General features: G+C 31.0%; 1 protein-coding gene across 1 annotated transcript in view; it reads right to left on the bottom strand.

The window, feature by feature from the left end:
• Nucleotides 1–16,036, bottom strand: part of LOC126750434 (uncharacterized) — a 28,766-nt gene extending 12,730 nt beyond the window's left edge. Inside the window, exon 1 of the mRNA XM_050460058.1 lies at nt 15,845–16,036. Coding sequence (XP_050316015.1) covers nt 15,845–15,895 — 51 coding nt within the window. The 5' untranslated portion in view covers nt 15,896–16,036. The remainder of the gene's footprint in view (nt 1–15,844) is intronic.
• Nucleotides 16,037–21,751: the final 5,715 nt, after the last annotated feature.

Here is a 21,751-nt window from a genome sequence, read left to right as displayed (position 1 = left end):
ACGTGGTCTGTGATTGAGATAGTGAACTAAAGCAAATTCTTTTTTAATGTATTTTTGCGATAATTTTTTAAATGTCTAGACTTAAGGTCAAAATATTCTGTAATATGATAGAGCTATCTCATTTTTTGTCTCATAATTTCATAATACTTGATGGTTTTGTCCTACTGCCTGGCATTGTTTTTCTTAAAAGTACCTTTAAAAGAACCAGAAAAAGTACCTTTTCCGATAAAGTAAAAATATTGAAAATTACCTTTTAAGGTTTAAATGCGAAAATTTTAAAAAGTACTTACTTAAATTGCGTTAAACCAAGTACCCTTGTAAAGAGAATTAAAAGACCTTTCCAATGAGGTATCACTCGACCCCCATTCCCATTTAAGATTTTAGGGGTAGTGCCACCCCCGCTTAGGGGGTTGTAGGTGGGAAAGTGATTTTGTGATTATTCAGTGTCCCCCTCGAAAATAAAATCGACGGGTCCGAGCGTTTTTTTAAAAAGTTAATGGACTGCCCGTAATTGGCTCTGTTTCGTTTTTGATGCGCCACCCGGTATAAGTATCTACGTCCAAATATTCGTACGAAATTTGCATTAAATATTTTTGAAGAATTGGCTCTTACGCTACTAGTTTTTCTTGAAATAAAAGTCACTATTAAAAACCTCGTTGACCTTTAAGCAACTTCGCTTAAAAAGAATAAAAATCACCCAAAGTCCTTCAAAAATTTCAATGCAGCCTGGGAATCTTTAACCATATGGTATAGAAATACTAATTTTGGTTGTCGCAAAAGTAAATTTTAAATTAAATTTTCTTTGACTACCTTATATAAAAAGGTTTTCTTCCTTTTACACATAATTGTGAACAAAACTTGTGAAATACTCTTCAAGAAGTTCACACCTTGCGGAAAATCTCTGTACTCTTCAAATATGGTTATAACAAGAAATCACCCAACGTTCGCCAAACAGTCCTAGCGGAACAATCAATAAGCAAGTCGACGCACCCAAGACCTGAATTGAATCGACCCGTATATGATTCTTTAATTTTTTCTTATAATGAAATGTTGTTCAAATTAGTTTGGGGACCAGTCTACATAGTTTCTGATCTATGATAGATAGATTATAGAGTGGCCCATCGAACACTGTTTACATAATATATAATTAAGAAAAATGTTCGCTTAACAATTTGATGACAAATATTCCTCGTGCTCGTCTCAGGATGTTGTTTGAGTGTGATCTATCCTACACGTCAAGTATTCGGGCACATCTATAAACTGTAACTACGTATTATAATACTACATTAAAAAATCGACGTCAGTGAGGGCTAGGGTCAGGACCTTCAACTTATATCAAGTCGCACTTAAGACCTGAGCTGACCAGACTGATATATGATGTTCTTAAATTATGCTTTGAATAAACTGATGATAAAATCAACGTTTTTTTTTGACAAACGGGGTACAAACTTTTTATTTAAAGTTTCTAGGGAAATTAAAAAAATGCACTTTTCCAGTTGCCTGAAATAAAGACTTAACTCGTCCAAATACTCGACGTATCCAACTGCCCGAAATAAAAAGAAAATTCTTACAGGCAGTTGAAGCTATTTTTTATTTAAAATTTTCAGGGAAATTTATAAATGCGCCTGTCCAGTTGCCTAGAATAAAGACTTAACTTGCCCAAATAGTCGAAGGTATTTTTCCTGTCCAGTTGCCTGGAATAAAGATCTAACTCGTTTCTTCCAGGCAGTTGAAGCTATTTTTTATTTAAAGTTTCTGGAGAAATTTGAAAATGCACCTATCCAGTTGCCTGGAATAAAGACTTAATTCATCTAGACAGACGAAGTTATTTTTTCCGTTAAAGTTACTGGAAACCAGATGATTGACGTGTTCAACTGCCTGAAATAAAGAGAAAATTCTTCCAGGCAGTTGAAGCTATTTTTTAATTAAAATTGCCGGGGAAATTCAAAAATGCACTTGTCCAGTTGCCTGTAATAAAAACTTAAGTCGTCCAAACAGTCATAGTTATTTTTCCTTTAAAGTTGCTGTGAAAATCAGACGATTAACGTGTCCAACTGCCTGGAATTAAGAAAAAATTCTTCTAGGCAATTAAGGCTATTTTTTATATAAAGTTTTCGGGGAAATTAAAAAATGCACTTGTCCACTTGTCTGGAATAGAAAGAAAATTCTTCCAGGCAGTTGAAGCTTTTTTTTATTGGAAGTTTTCGGGGAAATTTGAAAATGCATCTGTTCAGTTGCCTGGAATTTTAAGTCGTTCAAACAGTCGCAGTTATTTTTCATTTAAAATTTCTGTGAACATCAGACGATTACCATGTCCAACTGCCTGGAATAAAAAGAAAACTCTTCTAGGCAGTTAAAGCTATTTTCTTAAATAAAGTTTTCGGGGAAATTCAAAAATTCACTTGTTCAGTTGCCTGTAATAAAGACTTAAGTCATCCAGGCAGTCTAAGTTATTTTTCCTTTAAAGTTATTGTGGAAATCAAACAATTGAGGTTTCCAACTGCCTGGAATAAAGAGAAAATTCTTCCAGGCTGTTGAAAATATTTTTTATTTAAAATTTCCAGGAAAATTCAAAAATGAGCCCGTTCAGTTGCCTGGAATAAAAGACTAAACTGGTTCAGACAGTCGAATGTAATTTTTCTTTAAAGTTACTGTAGAAATTAGCCGATTAACGTATTTAACTGCCTGGAATAAAGAGAAAATTTTTCCAGGCAGTTGAAGCTATCTTTAAAGCTACAACTACGCACATATATACGAACCTACGACGTCTTATCAAGTCGCATTCAAGACCTGGGTTGACCAGATCGGTATATAATATTCTTAAATTTTACTTTGAATATGCTAATTTTCAAATTAACGTTTTTTTATCAATACAGACATGATGGCCTATCAAAAACTGTTCAGCAAGGTAAGGAAATCAGACGATTGATGTGTTCAACTACCTGGAATAAAGGGAACATTCTTCCAGGCAGTTGAAGATATTTTTTATTTAAAATTTCCAGGAAATATCACAAATGCACTTATCCAGTTGCCTGGAATAAAAACTAAACTGGTTCAGGCAGTCGAAGGTAATTTTCCTTTAAAGTTACTGTGAAAATCAGATGATTAACGTATTTAACTGCCTGGAATAAAGAGAAAACTTTTCCTGGCAGTTGAAGCTATTTTTTATTTAAAATTTCCAAAAAAATTTAAAAATGCACTTATTCAGTTGGCTGGAATAAAGACTTAAATCGTCCAAACAGTCAAAGTTATTTTTCGTTTAAAGTTACTATACAAATCAGACGATTGACATATCCAACTGCTTGAAATAAAGAGAAAATTTTTCCAGGCAGTTGAGGCCATTTTTTATTTAAAGTTTTTAAAGTTACTTTGAAAATCAGACGATTGACGTGTCCAACTGCCTGGATTAAAGAGAAAATCCTTCCCTGCAGTTAAAGAAATTTTTTATTTAAAATTTCCGAACAAATTTGTAAATAAAGCTGTCCAGTTGCCTAAAGTAAAGATTAAACTGGTTCAGGCAGTCGAAGTTAATTTCCCTCTAAAGTTTCTGAGGAAATTTCTGAAAAAACAAACGATTAACATGTCCAACTGCCTGGAATAAAGCAAACATTCTTCCAGGCAGTTGAAGATATTTTTTATTTAAAATTTGTAGGAAAATTCACAAATGCACTTATCCAGTTGCCTGGATTAAAAACTAAACTCGTTCAGGCAGTCGAAGGTAATTTTCCTTTAAAGTTACTGTCGAAATCAGACGATTAACGTATTTTACTGCCTGGAATAAAGAGAACATTTTTCCAGGCAGTTGAAGCCATTTTCTATTTAAAGTTTCCCTAAAAATGCACTTGTTCAGTTGCCTGTAATGAAGACTTAACTCGTCCGTGCAGTCGAATTTATTTTTCCTTTAAAGTTAGTGTGAAAATCAGACGATTGACGTATCCAGCTGCTGGAATAAGGAAAAAAATCTTCCAGGCAGTTGAAGCTATTTTTTTTTAAATTTCCGAAGAAATTTGAAAATGCAACTGTCCAGTTGCCTGGAATAAAGACTAAACTGGTTCAAGCAGTCGAAGTTAATTTTCATTTAAAGTTACTGTGGGAATCAGACGATTGACGTATCCAACTGCCTAGAATAAAGAGAAAATTCTTCAAGGCAGTTGAATCCATTTTTTATTTAAAATTTCCGGGGAAATTCAAAAATGCATTTGTCCAGTTGCCTAAAATAAAGACCTAACTCGTCCAAACAGTCGAAGTTATTTTTCCATTAAAGTTGCTGTGAAAACCAGACGATTGACGTGTTCAACTGCCTGGAATAAAGAGATAATTCTTCCATGCAGTTGAAAACATTTTTCATTTAAAGTTTCTGGAAAAATTTGAAAATGCACCTATCCAGTTGCCGGAAGTAAAGATTAAACTCGTTCAGGCAGTCGAAGTTAATTTTCCTTTAAAGTTTCTGAGGAAATCAAACCATTATGATGCTCAACTGCCTGGAATAAAGAGAACATTCTTCCAGGCAGTTGAAGTTATTTCTTATTTAAAGTTTCCGGGGAAATTTAAAAATGCACTTGTCCAGTTGTCTAAAATAAAGGCCTAACTCGTCCAAACAGTCGAAGTTATTTTTCCTTGAAAGCTATTGTGGAAATGAGACAATTGACGTATTTTGGGGAAATTTAAAATGCACCTGTTCAGTTGCCTAGAATAAATACTTAACTCGTTTAGGCACTCGAAGTTATTTTTTCTTTAAGTTTACTGCGGAAATCAGACGACTGACGTATAAGAGAAAATTCTTCCAGACAGTCGGAGTTACTTCTTATTTAAATTTCCGGAGAAATTATTTGAAAATGCACCTGTCCAGTTTCCTGGAATAAAGACTAAACTGGTTCAGGCAGTCGAAGTTAATTTCCCTTTAAGGTTACTGTGGAAATTATACGCCTAACGTATCTAACTGCTTGAAATAAAGAGAAAATTCTTCCAGGCAGTTGAAGCTATTTTTTATTTAAAATTTCCGAGGAAATTCAAAAATGCACTTATCCAGTTGCCTGGAATAACGAGTCAACTCGTCTAAACAGTCAAAGTTATTTTTCGTTTAAAGTTACTATACAAATCAGTCGATTGACGTATCCAACTGCTGGAAATAAAGAGAAAATTCTTCCAGGAAGTTGAAGTCATTTTTTATTTAAAGTTTCCCGAGAAAATCAAACATGCACTTGTCCAGTTGCCTGTAATAAAGACTTAACTCGTCCATGCAGTCGAATTTATTTTTCCTTTAAAGTTACTGTGGAAATCAGTCGATTGACGTATCCAGCTGCCTGGAATAAGAAAAAATTTCTTCCAGGTAGTTGAAGCTATTTTTTATTTAAAATTTCTGAAGAAATTTGAAAAGGCACCTGTCCAGTTGCCTGCAATAAAGACTAAACTGGTTCAAGCAGTCGAAGTTAATTTTCATTTAAAGTTACTGTAGGAATCAGACGATTGAGGTATCCAACTGCCTGGAATAAAGAGAAAATGCTTCCAGGCATTTGAAGCCATTTTTATTTAAAGTTTCCCGGGAAATTCAAAAATGCTTCTGTCCAGTTGCCTGGAATAAAGACTTAAGCCGTCCAAACAGTAGAAGGTATTCTTCCTTTAAAGTTATTGTGAAAATGAGACGATTGACGTTTCAAACTGCCTGGAATAAGGTGGAAATTCTTCCAGTCTACTTGTCTGATTGACTTGTCCTACTCACTGGAATGTGAAAATTAAAAAAAAATCCTTCGCTCTGTAAACTTTTTTATTGAGGGACATATTTACCCATAAAATCCATTCTATATTTATACATTATTCATCTGCGGGGTGGAGAGGGCCATAGTACATAAAAAACTTTTTTTTTTCGTATTTTGGTCTTGTGCTTGGCAAATTTAGCCACGTGTTCCAATATAGGAACTCATTCATAATAGAACAGGTTGCTATTATAGTATTTAAAAAATTATACTATTGGGTAGTATGACATTGTATCTTATAGTGCAGGAAATATTATATTATTTATAATTAACAAAAAATTAACCAACAGTCTTCGTCAACTGTACCCACTACAGCAACTGAATATCAGTGAAACCATTATTTGTGCCTATATTGCACTCAAGACCTGAGTTGACCAGACCAGTATATTTAATTTTGCTTTTACTGTAGTTGACATCAACATTTTTATCTGTGTGTCTCACAAGGTGGTCTATTATCGAAAACAGTCCATAAAAGTTTACAGATTTGAATTTGGTTATTTAAAAAAGGTTGTTTTCTTGGGGCCATATGTATACTTAAATTCCCGTTATTATTTACACTAATTGGTTAAGTGGAGGAGATTATACTAAATCTTGCAAATATTATAAATTTTATGTAAAAATAAATTTTATCTTTGACCTTAGTATGAAGTAGAGATTTAGTACCAATAATATGAATCACTAAGTTAGTATGATTCGTGCGATTCAAATCTCAGTAAAGATTCGAATTGGTCAATTCTAGTATACATAAATTTCAAAACCACCTTTAAAACCGATAAATAACGAAAAATTTGAATTTTTATTGACATCATTAAAAATGATTTTTTGAGTTTTCGGAAAAAAATTACTGAAGATAGATCACATACTTATTTTTTTCAACTTCAAAACTCTGTGCAAAGCCCATTAACTTGAATAAATATAGTAATCTGACTACAATAACTGATCCTCTATACATTCTTATATTTTCACTATCCCCAAATAGTCTACATGATAATATATCCATCCTTGGCCCACATATGATAAACATATTGCTATACAAACTGGCCCAAAAGAAAAAACATTAAATATGGCGGAAAATTTAAATGTGCATTTTTAAAAAGAATATATTTAGTTCTAAAAAACTGCGTGGGAAACATAAAATAATTTCAACTCCTTGCAAAAATTGAAAGAATGTTTAGTTTCTAGTAAAACTATGCCTACAATAATACAATTTAATTTAAAAGAAACTGTGTATGATTGAGCACTGTCAATTAAGCAAAAAGATAAGGCACAACCTACTAAAAATAAAATTGACCGAAAAAAAAGAACCAGTTTTAAGAAAGCCGCAGCCAGAATGAAACCGAACGGTTAATTTACATATAAAGACTTTACTATATACGAATTTCCAAAACGGGTTTTCTTAATTCGTTATTTATTCAATTATAAGTTCTACTAATACAACAATCGCAAGAATATTTCATTGCTTCCTTGACATATTTTTTTTTCATAAGTCGCACCTACTCTAAGAGTGTAGGAGACACGCGGACACAATGAAGGTTATAACAACCAAAATATTATTGAAAATTCTGATTTTCTCTAGTGCATATCGCCTATACAAAGACACACGGAGATTTTTAACCTTTCCTCCTGAGTCTACGAACCGAAGAAACAATGGGTTTGCCTTTTAAACCTTGACCTTTTATTAGCTCGAGTTTCCCAGGTAATTCAAGCTCAGATCCTATGGAAGGAGGGGCGGTGATTAGTCGAAAAAATTAACGGTTCACTGTGCGGGATTAATTATATTGCATTGGAAGAACTGATTAAGATTGGAAGAAATCCGTCTAACATTAGGTTTGCGTTTCATTGTTTCGGTAGAATAATGGAATCGCGGAAAATATATACGGTGTGTTTGTGAAATTTCAGTAAAAGCCGTAGTACGAATATTCTTAATTGTAATTATTTCAGATGAAGAAATTGTGGATTTTATTTGATTTATATTTAATTATTGTTAATAATTAGATAAGTTAACGCGATTTTATGGTAAAAATAGAAAAATAACTGAACATCGCGTTTTCTAGTTATTCAAGAAAATATCTCTTTTTCAAATGGGGAATTTTTACGCGTAGGGCTTTTTAGTACAATTTTAAAAAGGAATCCTTGAGTTGATGTACAAAATAAAAAACGAACTTTAGGCCTATTGAAAAAATTATACGAAAAACCTCTTGGTCAAAGGCTACGCACTACTGTACAATTTTCCCGTCAACACATTTTTTTGAATTTAAATGTACAAATTTCAAAAGATATGTGTCGAAACATTCTTCATGATGCGTTAGTTTGGTCACGCATGTTTTTTTTTGTACATTTTTCAAAGTACAACTTTGGATAGCAAATATGCAATTTTCATATTTTTATGTGCGAATTTTTAAATTTTACGAGGCCTTTGGCCATCCATGAAATGTTTTCTCTACAATTTTTAAGGTACAACTTTGGATGATAAGTAGTAAAGATGCTAAAAAAGTTGGTACTTAAAATAATTTGTGACTGGCCAGAGACTACAAACGACCGTACAATTTTCCCATCATAATTGTACATTTAAATTTTTGATTTTAAATGTACAAATTTTAAAACTTTCTTGGACATGCGTAGTTTTTAGCCATGCATAAGATGTTTTTTTGTACAATTTTCAAACCACATTTTCGAATGATACGTACTGAAAAAAAGCTTGTGTACTACCGTACAGTTTCTTATTAATATTTTTTTTTTAATTTAAATGTAGAAGTTTTGAACCACGATGGTAATATAGGTGATTTTTGTACAATTTTCAAAGTACATCTTTGGATTGAAAGTGGAACAAAATGGTAAAAAAATTTTGTACACTAAAAAATGTACTTAAAACGACTTGTGCGTGGCCAGAGGCTACGAACCACCGTACAATTTTTTCATCAATGTGGAATCATATTGAACATCATTTTATTTCATTATCATTAATGAGAAAATTGTAGCGTAAACGTTTAAAGTACAATTTTTTAATTGTATAGGGTTGTTTTCGAATTTTTTACTACCTGCTATTCAGAGTTATACTTTAAAAACTGTTCAAAAACCACCTTATGCGTGGACAAACTAACGCATCGTTATTAAATGCAATGCAAGATTTCAAAATTTGTATATTTAAATTCCAAAATGATGTTCAATATGATTCCACATTGCTGAAAAAATTGTACGGTGGTGCGTAGCCTCTGGCCACGCAAAAGTCGTTTTAAGTACATTTCTTAGTGTACAAAGTTTTTTTACCATTTTGTTCCACTTTCGATCCAAAGATGTACTTTGAAAATTGTACAAAAATCATCTATATTACCACCGTGGTTCAAAACTTCGACATTAGAATAAAAAAAAAAAATTAATAGGAAACTATACGGTATTGCACAAACATTTTTTCACTACTTATCATTCAAAATTATGCTTTGAAAATTGTACGAAGCAAAATCTTATGCATTGCTACAGACTACGCCTGTCTTTTGTTACACTGGTTTCTTCCGGACTAGATGTTATTGCTCTTGCCGGTCTTCTCAGTTGCAACTGCGTGCTATGCTTTCTTTGATCTCCTATACTACTTTTCTCTATAGCATATGGGTGCTGAGGTTGGATTAAAGGATTTTTAACTTATTTCAGGATAGGAAAGAGTAATTAGGCTTCGGGGAAAGGTTGCCAGTTATCTTTGGGCGGAACCAGAGCCCGAGCTCCACTCCTCGCAGAGAAAACAAAGCCTGAGATACTAAAAGAACTGTTTTAGTCATATTTGAGTTCGGCGGCTAACATCACATTACGCCTTTCCATGGCCGGTTTCCTCTTGGTCTCAGGAGAAATTCTTCTATTAGGGAGTTGTCTATACTTCTGACTTTTTCCTTGAACTTTGAATGTTTTTTAATTATGTATTCTTGAACGGTATCAAGTTTGCAGTCAGAGTGCAGATCTTTAGATAGATTAGATTCCTTACGAATAAGGGTGCATTTGTGAACATCCTCAAACACTTATTCTAAAACACCTGAAGCTTTCTGATGTTCGTCTTCGTGGTATTCCAGAAAATGTTTGAGGCGTAAAGTAGTTTAGGTCGTAGAACCTATTTATAGGCCATTAATTTATTAGTTAAAGAGAGCTTACTGCTCCTGCAGAGAAAGGAATAGAGCGCATGAATGGTTTCATTGCATCAGTTACTTGCTTTATAATGTGCGTGTTGAAGTTATTATTTTTGTCGAAATATACTCCTAGATACTTTATCTCATCTTTCCCGAAATTGCCAAATTTGGGATGTTGCGGTCATGCTTTTTTGTTATTAGAATAGCCTCTCTTTTCTTACTATTTATTTTGATTTTCCAGTTGTTTGCCCACTCTATAATTTTATCTAGATGACTCTGCATGTACGCTGATATCTGGAATAAATTTGTACAGCTCGCAAAGATACAAGTGTCGTCCGCGAATAATGCGACTTGCGAATAGTGTGTGCTTTTTGGAATGTCCGTTTGGTATATGTTGAATAAAATTGGTGCGAGCGGGGAGCCTTGGGGAACTCCCGCACTCATCCTGTTATAGGAGGTGATAGATAGTTCCATTTATTTTAACTGTAAATTCCCTGTATTTCAGGAAATTTTTAATAAATTTAGTGAACCTTGCGGACACCCCAAACTTCTAGAACTTATAGATCAAACCGTCATGCCACACTCTAACGAAGGCCTTTTCGATGTCGAGCGTGATCATGGGGGTAGATCCCGTCGCATTAAAACAATCCACCAGACTCTGTTGTATCCGTGCAAGCTGCAACTCAGTTGATAATCCTCTTGTAAATCCGCACTGCTCTTCCGGGATTATTTTGAGTTCATCTAGCTCCTCCCATAATCTGCTTAGTATCGTCTTTTCAAAGATTTTTCCCAGTGATGGCAGCAGACTAATGGGTCTGTAGCTTTCCGTTTTTTTTATGTTTTTACCCTGTTTAGGTACTACCACAATTGCTTTTTTCCATTCTACCGAAAAATAGCACAGGCTAAAACATTTGTTATAAATAGTTTTTAAGCCCAAGAGTGTATTGTCAGGTAGTGTTTTCAGCATTTTGTTGTTTATTTCATCATGGCCTGGTGCTTTCCTATTCATTTAGTCTTTAATTACGTCTCTTATTTCTTGTAGGCTTATACTTTTGTAGCTTGGTAATGCGTTTAATGGTAGGTTTTCGATTTGTACGTTTGATGCTCTATTTCTTCACGTAATTCCGGATTATCTGGTTTATCGTTTAGGTCAAATTGTTCTGTTAATGAACTGTTGAAAGTTTCCGCCTTATCCCAGTCCGAGTATACCAGAAGACCGTCTTGGTTTTCTATGGGCGGGAACTCTGTTTTTGTTCTCCCTCTCAATATTTTTGAAACCTTACAGAATTTTTATTTGTCTTCATCGCCATCGTTAAGTTCTTCTAAAAAATTGCCCTATCTTCCATTTCTGAAGTCGAAGACTTCGTTTTTTATTCTTTTCGTAAGATTATTCGCAATTCTTTTTGCCTATGGGTCTTTTTGCAGTCTAGCCTGTTTATTTAGTCTGTTTCTTGTTCTTATTAACCTTTTAATTCTCATTGGGAAGACTATGGAGTGGGTGTTTGGGATTGGGATTTTAGTGGTTGCTAAATTAAACGATTCTTTATTTGCATTTGTTAATTGTTTTATTGAGGAAATAGATTCCATAGGGATTGGATAATTTTTTGCAAGTATATTTTTAAACATTTCCCAGTTGGTGATAAGTTTTGCAGGATAGGGATCTTGCATAGAGGTTTGAACAACAGTGATTAGGATTGGGGTATGATCGGAGGAACTAAGAGAGTCCTTATTTTTAACCACAATGTTATGGCTTAAGTTTTTATATCTAGAAGAACTATATCTACAGAGAAAAGTAGTATAGCAGAGAAAAAAATGCCATAGCACGCAGGTCGTTATTATTTATATGTCAGAATGATACAGAGCTATGCATCACTGTACAATTTTCCCATCCACAAATTTTTTTATATTTTAATGTATAAGTTTTGGAATATTTTCCATGATGCGTTGGCTTGTCCATGCATATGGTATTTTTTTATATAATTCTTAAAGTACAACTTTGGATAACAAGCAGTTAAATCTTAAAAGGGCCTCTTAATGTTCTAAGAGTTAAATAAATTACTTGCAACTCAACGTGCGTAGCCAAAGGCTTCGCACCATCGTACAATTCTTCCCATTATATTTATGTACAATTTTCAAAGAACAATTTTGGATGGTTAATAGTAAAATATGCTAATAAAAACTGTACTAAAACCGATTTATTCTTGGTCAGAGGTGCGTAGCCTCTGTCGTGCAGTTTTCCCACAACATTTTTTTTTAATGCACAAATTTTAAAATATCCTTTATACGTCAGTTTGGCCACGCAGAAGGTGCTTTTCAGTAGAAAACCCTGCACATTAAAACAAAATTGTACTTAAAACGACCTGAGCGTGGCCAGAGGTGATTTTAACTTTTCTTTTAATTTAAGTGTGCAGACTTTGGAGATGATTTTGGTACAATTTTTAAAGCACTACTTTGGATAGTTGTACAATAAGTAAAAAACAATGGTAAAAAATAATTGTACATTAAAAAAATATACATGCGCATAGCTAGAGGCTAAGCACCAACGTAAGATTTTCCCAATAACAATTTTGTAAATTTAAATGTACAAATTTTGGATAATTTTTTATAATGCGCATAAGGTGTTTTTTATACTATTCTAAAAAATACAACTTTAATTAATTCGGTTTAAAAGTGTAATAATTTTCTTGCTTAATATAGAATTCTTTATTTAGGATAATTTTTTGAACGCAACATCAGTTCTTTTCTTTGATATATTTATATGGTATGTATATTTAAACCATAAAGTGCCTTAGATTTCCTCTATATTTTCAGATTCTGTCTTTATAATTGTAAATTTTAATGGTTGTGCAGCATTTTTAAATTTTGTTTAATAAAGCTATACCTTATACCTTACCTTGTAAGATCTTCACTGGAGATTTTGGCTGCTTTCAATTGAAAATTAGATAATAGGAAGTAAAAAAGGTTACAAAAACTTTGTACATGAAAAAGTTGTACTTAGTATGTACGCGGCCAGAGGCAACGCATTAATAGACAATAATTGGCGATGCATAGGTTTTTTTTTCGACAATTTTCAAAGTATAATTATAACTGTACAATTTTCACATCATCACTTTTATTATATATAAATGTACACATTCTTAGCGATGTTTACCGTTTCGCCGCACATAGGGTGTTTTTTATACAAGTTTAAAAGTAAAGCTTTAGATGATAAGTATTAAGAAAAACCTATAAAAAGCCTGTGTACTAAAAAAATTTTATTTAAAATTAAATGAAGCCGTACAATTCAAAGTACAGTTTTTGGAACCTTTTTTATGATGCGTTAGTTTGGCCAAAGTTTACTGAATAAAATACGTCTTTTGATTACTATTCTTTGGTATATTTACAACAAATCTGTCGTCAAATTACAAATTTTCGTAGTTTGGTTGTATTTATTTGGTTTGGTTGTAGTTTGTATATATTTTTACGATATTATCGTAGTTTTTGCGTAATTTTATTATTATACTAGGTAAAGTTTACGTAAAATTACATATCTCATGGTATTTAGTTTCGAATTTTACATAATTCAGAAAAATTAAAAGCCATTTACGTAAATAAGGAAACTTACGTAGCATGGCCAGTAATAAAGAAGTAAATTTACAGGAACATTGTTCTATTTTTCCAGGAAGTTTTTACAGTGCAACTAGTAAAAAATGCTAAACAAACTTTGTACATTAAAAAATGCTAAAAACGCCTTGTGCATTACCAGGGACTACACATCACTGTACAATTTTCCTAGCAACAGGTTTTTTTAAATTTAAATGTACACATTTTTAAACAATCTTCATAACGCATTGGTATAGCCACGCATAGAGTATTTTTTTTTAATAATTTTAAAGAGCAATTTTGGATAGGTAGTAAAAATGATAAACAAGCTTTAAAAATAACACATTAAAAAATGTGCTAAAAACGCCTTGTGCGTGACAGAATCTATGCCCAAAATCTATTTTCCCATTAACAAATTTTGAATTGAGCGTTTTTCATAATGCTCATAAGGTGTTTTTCGTACAATTCTTAAATCATAACTTTAATTAATAAGTTTAAAGGTCCAAAAATATCATCCATTATTCTTTAAGAGACCAACATACAAAATTGACGAAAACAAAGAAAAACACAAAGTCACGGTCTCACAACATGTAATAAACGGGCTACACGTGTTTCGCTCTAGTTAGAGCATCATCAGGCCTAAAAGTTTAAGTAAAAGTTTACATATTACATGTTGTGAGACCGTGACTTTGTGTTTTTCTTTATTTTCGTCAGTTTGAAGGTGTAATTAATTTTTTGATTTAATATACAATTTTCTATTTAGGTTTATTTTTTGAAAGCAACAATCTGTTCCTTACATTCATATATTTTTATGGTATATATAAATCATGGAGTGCTTTAGATTTCGTTTATATTTTCAGATTCTGGCATTATAATTGTTAATTTTAACGTTTGTGTAAGCTATTTTGATTTCATTTAATAAATTTAAAAAGATCTTTTTTTATATAGACAATCCGTTTTCTATTCTTAGCTTTAAAGACCTTAACTGGAGATTTTGGCTGCTTTCAAGTTAAAATTGAATAATAGATAGTAAAAAATGCTAAAAGCTTTATACAACGTGGCCAGAGGCTACGCAACACAGTACAATTTTTCCATCAACACATTTTTTATGTTTAAATGTACATATTTTGTTTAAGATACGGTATTTTTTTTGTACAATTTTAGGTAATAGGTAGTAAAAAATGTTAAAAAAACTTGTACATAAAAAATTGTATCAAAAACGCCTTGTTATAATTTTTTGGCATAACCCCGTCATTTTGAACTTATTACAATGAAATTGTTTTCCAGCAAATACAGGACATATTTAAAAAAACATTCAGACATTTCTTATATAATATATAGGGTGTCCAATAGTCCAGTGCAAACCACAAGTATATGTTGAATGACAATATAATTGTCTTAAATGCATTAATTGATGCAGTGTTGTCCCTTCCACTTACAACTGGCGACGTCCTTAATTTTAAAAAGGACACCCTGTATATTACTATTTACTCTATAAAATCTCTAATTTCTTAGCTATTAATAAAAGAATCATTACACTACATTTGATTTTACACGCTCTCGTTAGAGTCATATGAGATGCTATGAATCTCTGACTTAATAAATATGAAGGATCAAAAAAATTACATAATTTGCATGTGAAATGCACGCTCTTAAGAGAAGAGGCAGAACTCGAATTCCATTGGAAAAACTAGCATAGAAATTTATTAATCTTACATTGTTTATAGGTGCAATAATGAAATCGAGGAAAGAAATGAAATATGAGTTGAAATGACACAGAGCGCTTCTGATTTTTTTTTTCAGATCCGAAAATGTCTTTGAGAACACAAAATTTCAACGTGAAATTTGAAAAAGGTTAAAAAACCTCAAGAGATTTTTTGATCTAAATGCAATAAAGATTTAAATAAAAAAAAACAAAAAATATGTCATAAGAGGTCTGAAATAACCATTCATGATAGAAATAAAGGTACTAAAAAATGCATTATGGATTTTTTCTATGCATGCCAACATATCAAAGACCACCGCCTTATTAACATTACATAACATAAAAGGTAAAGGTAATATAAGAAACAAAGGCCTGCATGACAAAGACAAACATTTTCTCGTAAAGCCATTATCGACCTTTTGTCTTTGCACCCTAAGAAGAACATTCCTAGAACATTAAAAATAGGACCAAGGGACGTCAGCATGAGGAATAACCATATTAGGTAAGCCAATGTTAAAAGTTTAAAAGTCCTTTTAAATTAACCCATTGTTAACAACAGTATCTCTCATTTATCCACTCACTCGCACACACATACACTCCTCGCTTTTACGCAATTGTGCCGTTGGCGGTATTCTCCGATTGGTCCGTTCAGGTCGACCCTGGGTCACCATCATCAATAATATTCCTTTACTTACGTTACTAATATGAAGAAGAGCCTTCGGGATATGGCACTTTCCTTTAGTCATCCTGGATAAATCCCAAATAATCACTAAGTCACTATAAAAAAATCACCATTTTCACTCAAAAACGCGAAACGTTATAGTTAATACGGTCGCCACCACAACAGGCAAGCGCGTTTGGGTTCACCTACTACCAGGTTAGTTTACCTGAAGAAAGAAAGAAGTCGAACCCAAGAAGAGGTTTTAGAGGGGGGTCAAGCGGCTGGTACTACTACGAGAGAACCGGAGAACCGAATAAAAGGCAAGATGTATTATTTTATTATAGGCACGACCTGATGGTGGTACTACGACCAGATACTACCATTGTTATCGTATAAGTGAATATAATTTCCGTGATTTTGGCCGTCTTGTTTCGTACCTGGGCTGATTAGAATACTTGGAAAATGATTCACTACGATGGTACTTAGGAAGTAATAAAATTTTTGGTGTTATTGGTATAGTATAAGGTGGCGACAATTAGGAGTCTATACTTTCCCTTGAGACCGTTATTTTGAAAGAATTATAGTATTATTCAGGGTGTCTTAGCAAAGAATGTGGTGGTTCCTTAGCAGGATCACTATTTGTACCTACAGAGATCAATTAACTGAGATATTCGGAACTTATATATTTTTTCGAAACTCAAATTTGATAGTAGATGTAAAAAAAAATAAACCCTCATCAATTCTCACATTATTTTGCATTCGTCTTCTGATTTATTACATTAGTTTCAAAAAACCATAGTTTTAAGCTCATCGGAGCTCAAATTTTTGTTTTTAGACTTTTTTAATTATATTAGAAATTTGTAGTATGCTGAATATTTAAAATATAAATAAACAAATAGGGGTAGGTAAATAAAATACTAGTAGTTCGTAACAATTTATGTAAAGAGGTTCCACGTTAATTTTATTTTAAGTTCAAAATGTAGAGATTCAACGTTAAATTTAAAAATACTAAAGGCAAAAATTATAAAATTAAAGTTGGTAACCAAATAACTAGGAGTTCGTAATAGATTAAGCCGAAAATTAAATGGTAAAGTCACGAATATTAAAGTAGATATGATCATATTTATTTAATCTCAGAGATAAAAATACAAATGGGAATTGACAATTGAATAACTAGATGTTTTAGTGAAAAAAAAAACGAATCAAAAGCTCAATTACGACAAACATGAAAATAAAAAAATAACTAGGGGTCTATAGAAAAATTTGTTTTATTTAATCGATCTAGATGTATAATAGGAAGAATAATTTAATGCCTAATTTAATTTCACACAAAGAACTTTCTAGGGCATTTAAATGGACTTTTCTACATACTTAAATGCATAAATGTATTTTTATAAGTAAATAGCAGTTTGTAAATAAAGAGCTAGGGATGCGTAGAAATGAATTCACTTTAACGTATACTATTTTTTTTTAAATATTAAAAGAATCAACAATTAGGAATTGACGAATAAATAACTAGGGGTTCAAAGCGAATATTATAAAAATTACATTTAAAAATAAATTATCGTTGATAAATGAATAACTACGAGTTCGAAACAATTTGTGTAGAAATTCAACGCTAATTTTATTTTAAGTTCAAAAGATGGGATTAAATAAATAGTTAGTAAATAAATAACTAGGAGTTTATAAAAACTAATACACTTTAACGTATACTGATTTTAGAAAAATATTATTAAAGAAAAAAATCAACAGTTGTTGCAGGAACGAATAAATAACTTGGGGTTCATAGCAAATAATATAGAGATTCAACGTTAAATGTAAAAGTATTAAAGGGAAAAATTATCAAAATTGATGATTGTTATGATCGGGTTTATTTAGTCAAAACCAAAGCCCAACCCAACTTTGTCAAGGGTCAAAATCAGCTTTAAGGAACTCTGAGCCATTCAACTTTATGTTCAGTTTTTAATGATTGAACTTATACGATATAAATAATATAATAAGAATACGACTATTTGAAACCAAAATAAATTATTCAGAGTGAATTAATTGAATTAGGATTCAAAATTAATTAATTTTAACTAAATCAATAAATCAAATTGTCATTATTGGATAACAAAACTCAACTTAATGAAAAGCGAATAATTTAATCATTCAGAGTGAGCTAATTGATTTTTTAAGAGTCAAAATTAATTAATTTCAACGAAATCTGAATCACTTTTCAACGATAGAAATGAGAATTGATTAAACTGAGTTACAAAAACTGGAATAAATCAATTTGTTATTTTTTTTTCCGGAAAAATCACTCTTGACGATTTCTGATCAATATTTTACATATCAAGTGCTTGAATTATTTTTTTTGATGACAGAATGAATTAGTGAAGAGAGTTTTTTAAAGAAACGTGAATAATTTAATCATTCAGAGTGAATTAATTAACTTTTAATAAGAGGCAAATTTATTCAATTTTAACAAATTTTGAATCTTATGATTCAACTACCTTAAGCCATTTTTCAATGATTGAACTTAGCAACGGGACTTAATGATAAATTAATTTATTACTTCTTTATTTTTTAAATCACTTTTGATGAACATCTAAAATAATGAATCATTATTTTATAAATGATGTACTTTAAATCATCATTATAATAATTCATTTGAAATTGAAACTTGTTTTAATGAATTAGAAGATTTTTTTTAAACAGAACTCTTATCTGAATTCTAATGATTCAATGTATTATTTTTTTAATAAAAAAATCACTTTTAACGACTTCTGATGATTTAATGTTACTGTCTTATGATTCAATTATCTCAAATCACTTTTCAGCGATAGAAAAGTAATGAAACTTGGCAAGGGGTTCTCTAATTACTTTTGATGAACTATGAATCATTAGTTCACAAATCAAGCCCCTTGAATCAATGACAAAATTGATAAAATGATTCTTTTGAGATCGAAACTCATGATTTTAATAAATCAGAATGAAAAAAAGACAAAGTCCTTTTTGAGAGTTAGAATTATTCAATTTAAAAAAATCCTTATCACTCTAAGTCAGCCATTTTATTGATTCTAACTTAGACTAAACTGAAGAAGTGTGGAATAAAGTAACTCAACTGCCTGTAAAAAAATAATATCATAAAAGTAAAGATAATATCATAATTGTCCATTGAAAATAAGGACTGGACCAGAAATACTGCATCTTGCACCGGATATTTTTCTTGTATATATTTTTGTTTACCTGTCCTTTTTTTGATATTTCTATAGCTCCGATTATGGTTTTCACACATTTTTCCAGTGTCCCTATTAGAAGTTCCACTAGGTCTAAGCTGTAATCAATGTAACCTTCTTTTATTTTGTTTTCCTCAGTGTTTAGAGCTTGCTTTGGGAGTAGAATCGGTCTTTCTTACTGTCTGGAAAAGCCTAAGAAATAATTTTATAGAATCCTCTTAAGGATTGTCGATTTGTGTTTATCTTGGGTCCTTAAGAAACAGTTTAATCATTAAATTATATTTTGTTTCACCCCCTTAGTATAACCTAATCTATAAGTTCACCATTTGATGTTATTGAACTTTGTCGAAATTTGGAGGAGACTAGCATTAATATTGAACGATATGTACCTCCTAAGCCTGGAGATCTTTCTTAATTAAAACCTCTCGTTATTGCTTTAAGTACCAAATCACAAACCAAACAATGTACATCTGGTAGTCTCAGATATTTTTCTTGTACAAAAAATTGGTTTCACTTGTAGGAAGAGCAGTTTTAGGTTGGGGACTCTCCTTGAATATGAGACCAATCTAAGTTAGTAATCCCTATATCATAACAACTAAATATTGACGAATAAATAACTAGGGGTTCGTAGAGAATAATATAGAGTTTAAATGTTAAATTTAGGAATATTAAAGGTAAAAATGATAAAATTGGAGTTGGTAAGTAAATAACCAGAAGTTCGAAGCTAGTTATGTAGATAAAATACAAGAATTAAGAGTAAAAAAAGAAAAATACAATATTGAATTTCAAAACTAATATTCAATCTAGTAAGTAAGTAGATAGTTCGTATCAACCCTATGAAGTAGATAGTTCGTTCATAGTAAATTATGTAGAGATTCAACGTTATTTGATTTTAAATTCAAAAATATTAAATATAGAAGTGAATAAATAGCAGTAAATAAACTATTAGAGGGGCGGCTTATGCACGATGACGTATAATACAGTATTTTTTTTTAAATATTACAGAAAAGAATCACTAATCAGGGAGTTATGAATAAATAACTAGGATTTCGTGGCAAATAATGTAGAGATTCAACGTTAAATTTGAAAATATAAAAGGCAAAAACTATGAAATTGATGTTGGTAAGTGAATGAATAGGAGTTCGTTAAATTCACAAATATTAAAGCAGATATATCAGATTTGATCTTAGGGTTAAAAATGAATAAATGAGAATTGAGAACTGAACAACTAGAAGTTAGCTTAAAAAAGCTTAATTACGAGAAACTTAAAAATAAAAAAAATTACTAGGGGTCTATAGAAAAATGTGTTTTATTTCATCGATTTATATAAAAGCAAGTGTAATTTAATCCTACAGAAAAAACTTTATAGGGCATTTTTTTAATGCACATTTTTGTAAATAAATAGGAGTTTGTAAATAAATAACTAGTGGTACGTAACAGCTTATGCACTTTGACGTATATTATTTGAATTTTTATTGAAAAATACCATTTTGGAAATGAAATAAATAATTAATAAGGAAGATATTTTGAACATAAATATTAAAATTCGTAGACGGTGATGACATCGAATAATTCTAATGTTTTTAATTGTTTGTAATTAGCAACACTATTATATTATTTTTTTTAATATTAAAGGAAAGAATCAAGAATTAAGAATTGACAAATAAATAACTGGGGTTTCGTAGCAAATTATACCAAAAATTAAATTGTAAATTCTGAAATATTAAAGCATAATAACAAAGGAATTCGCAGCAAATTTTTATAAATTTAACACTAATCTTATTTTCAGTTGATTGAAAAATATTAAATATAGGAGTAAATAAATAGGAGTTAGTAAATAAACAACCAGGAGTGTGTAGCGAGTAATATTAATAAGAGATTAAAACGTTAAATTTAAAAACATTAAAGACAAAAATTATTAAATTTTCGCAGGTAAAATGAATAACTAGGAGTTCGTAGCAAATTGTGCAGTAATGCAAATTTTAGTTTAACTTAATATTAAAGATGATTAGTAAATAAATAAACAACTAGGAGCACGTAAAAATAAATAAGTAGGAGTGCATGGCAAATTACGTGGAGATCCCATACTAATTTTATTTTAAGATCAAAAATATTAAAAATAGAAATAAATAAATAGCAGTTTGTAAATAAATAACTAGGGGTGCGTAGCAGTTTAGCACTTCAATCTATAAAACTTAAAAAGAAAATAAACAATTATTACGAATTGGCGAATAAAGAACTAGGGGTTTGTAGGAGATATTATATAGATCCAACGTTTAAAAACACCAAAGGCAAATATGAAATTGAGGTTACTAAGTGAATAACCAGGAGTTCGCACTAAGTTGTATAGATAAAATGCAATAAATATATGGTAATAAAAAAAGATAGAGAAGCATATACAATACTAAATTTTAAACATAATATTTATGTTGGTAAATAAATAAGTAGGAGTTCGTAGCAAATTATGTAGAGATTCTAATGTTATTTTTTTTATAAGTTGAAAAATATTAATTATAGAAGTTAATAAATAGGTGTTAGTAAAAGAAGAACTAGGGGTGCATAGCACTATACGTACTTTATATTATATACTATAATATATATATATATTTTAATAATGAAGAAAAGCAAATACTATACAGATTCAACGCGATTTTTATTTTAAATTCAAAAATATTAAAAATAGAACAAATAAATAGATGCTAGTAAATAAACATATTATT

Source organism: Anthonomus grandis, chromosome 2, assembly GCF_022605725.1.
Source record: "Anthonomus grandis grandis chromosome 2, icAntGran1.3, whole genome shotgun sequence".
Lineage (NCBI taxonomy): Eukaryota > Metazoa > Arthropoda > Insecta > Coleoptera > Curculionidae > Anthonomus > Anthonomus grandis.
The sequence above is the reverse complement of the archived record's forward strand: the minus strand, read 5'-3'. Positions and strand labels throughout refer to the sequence as shown.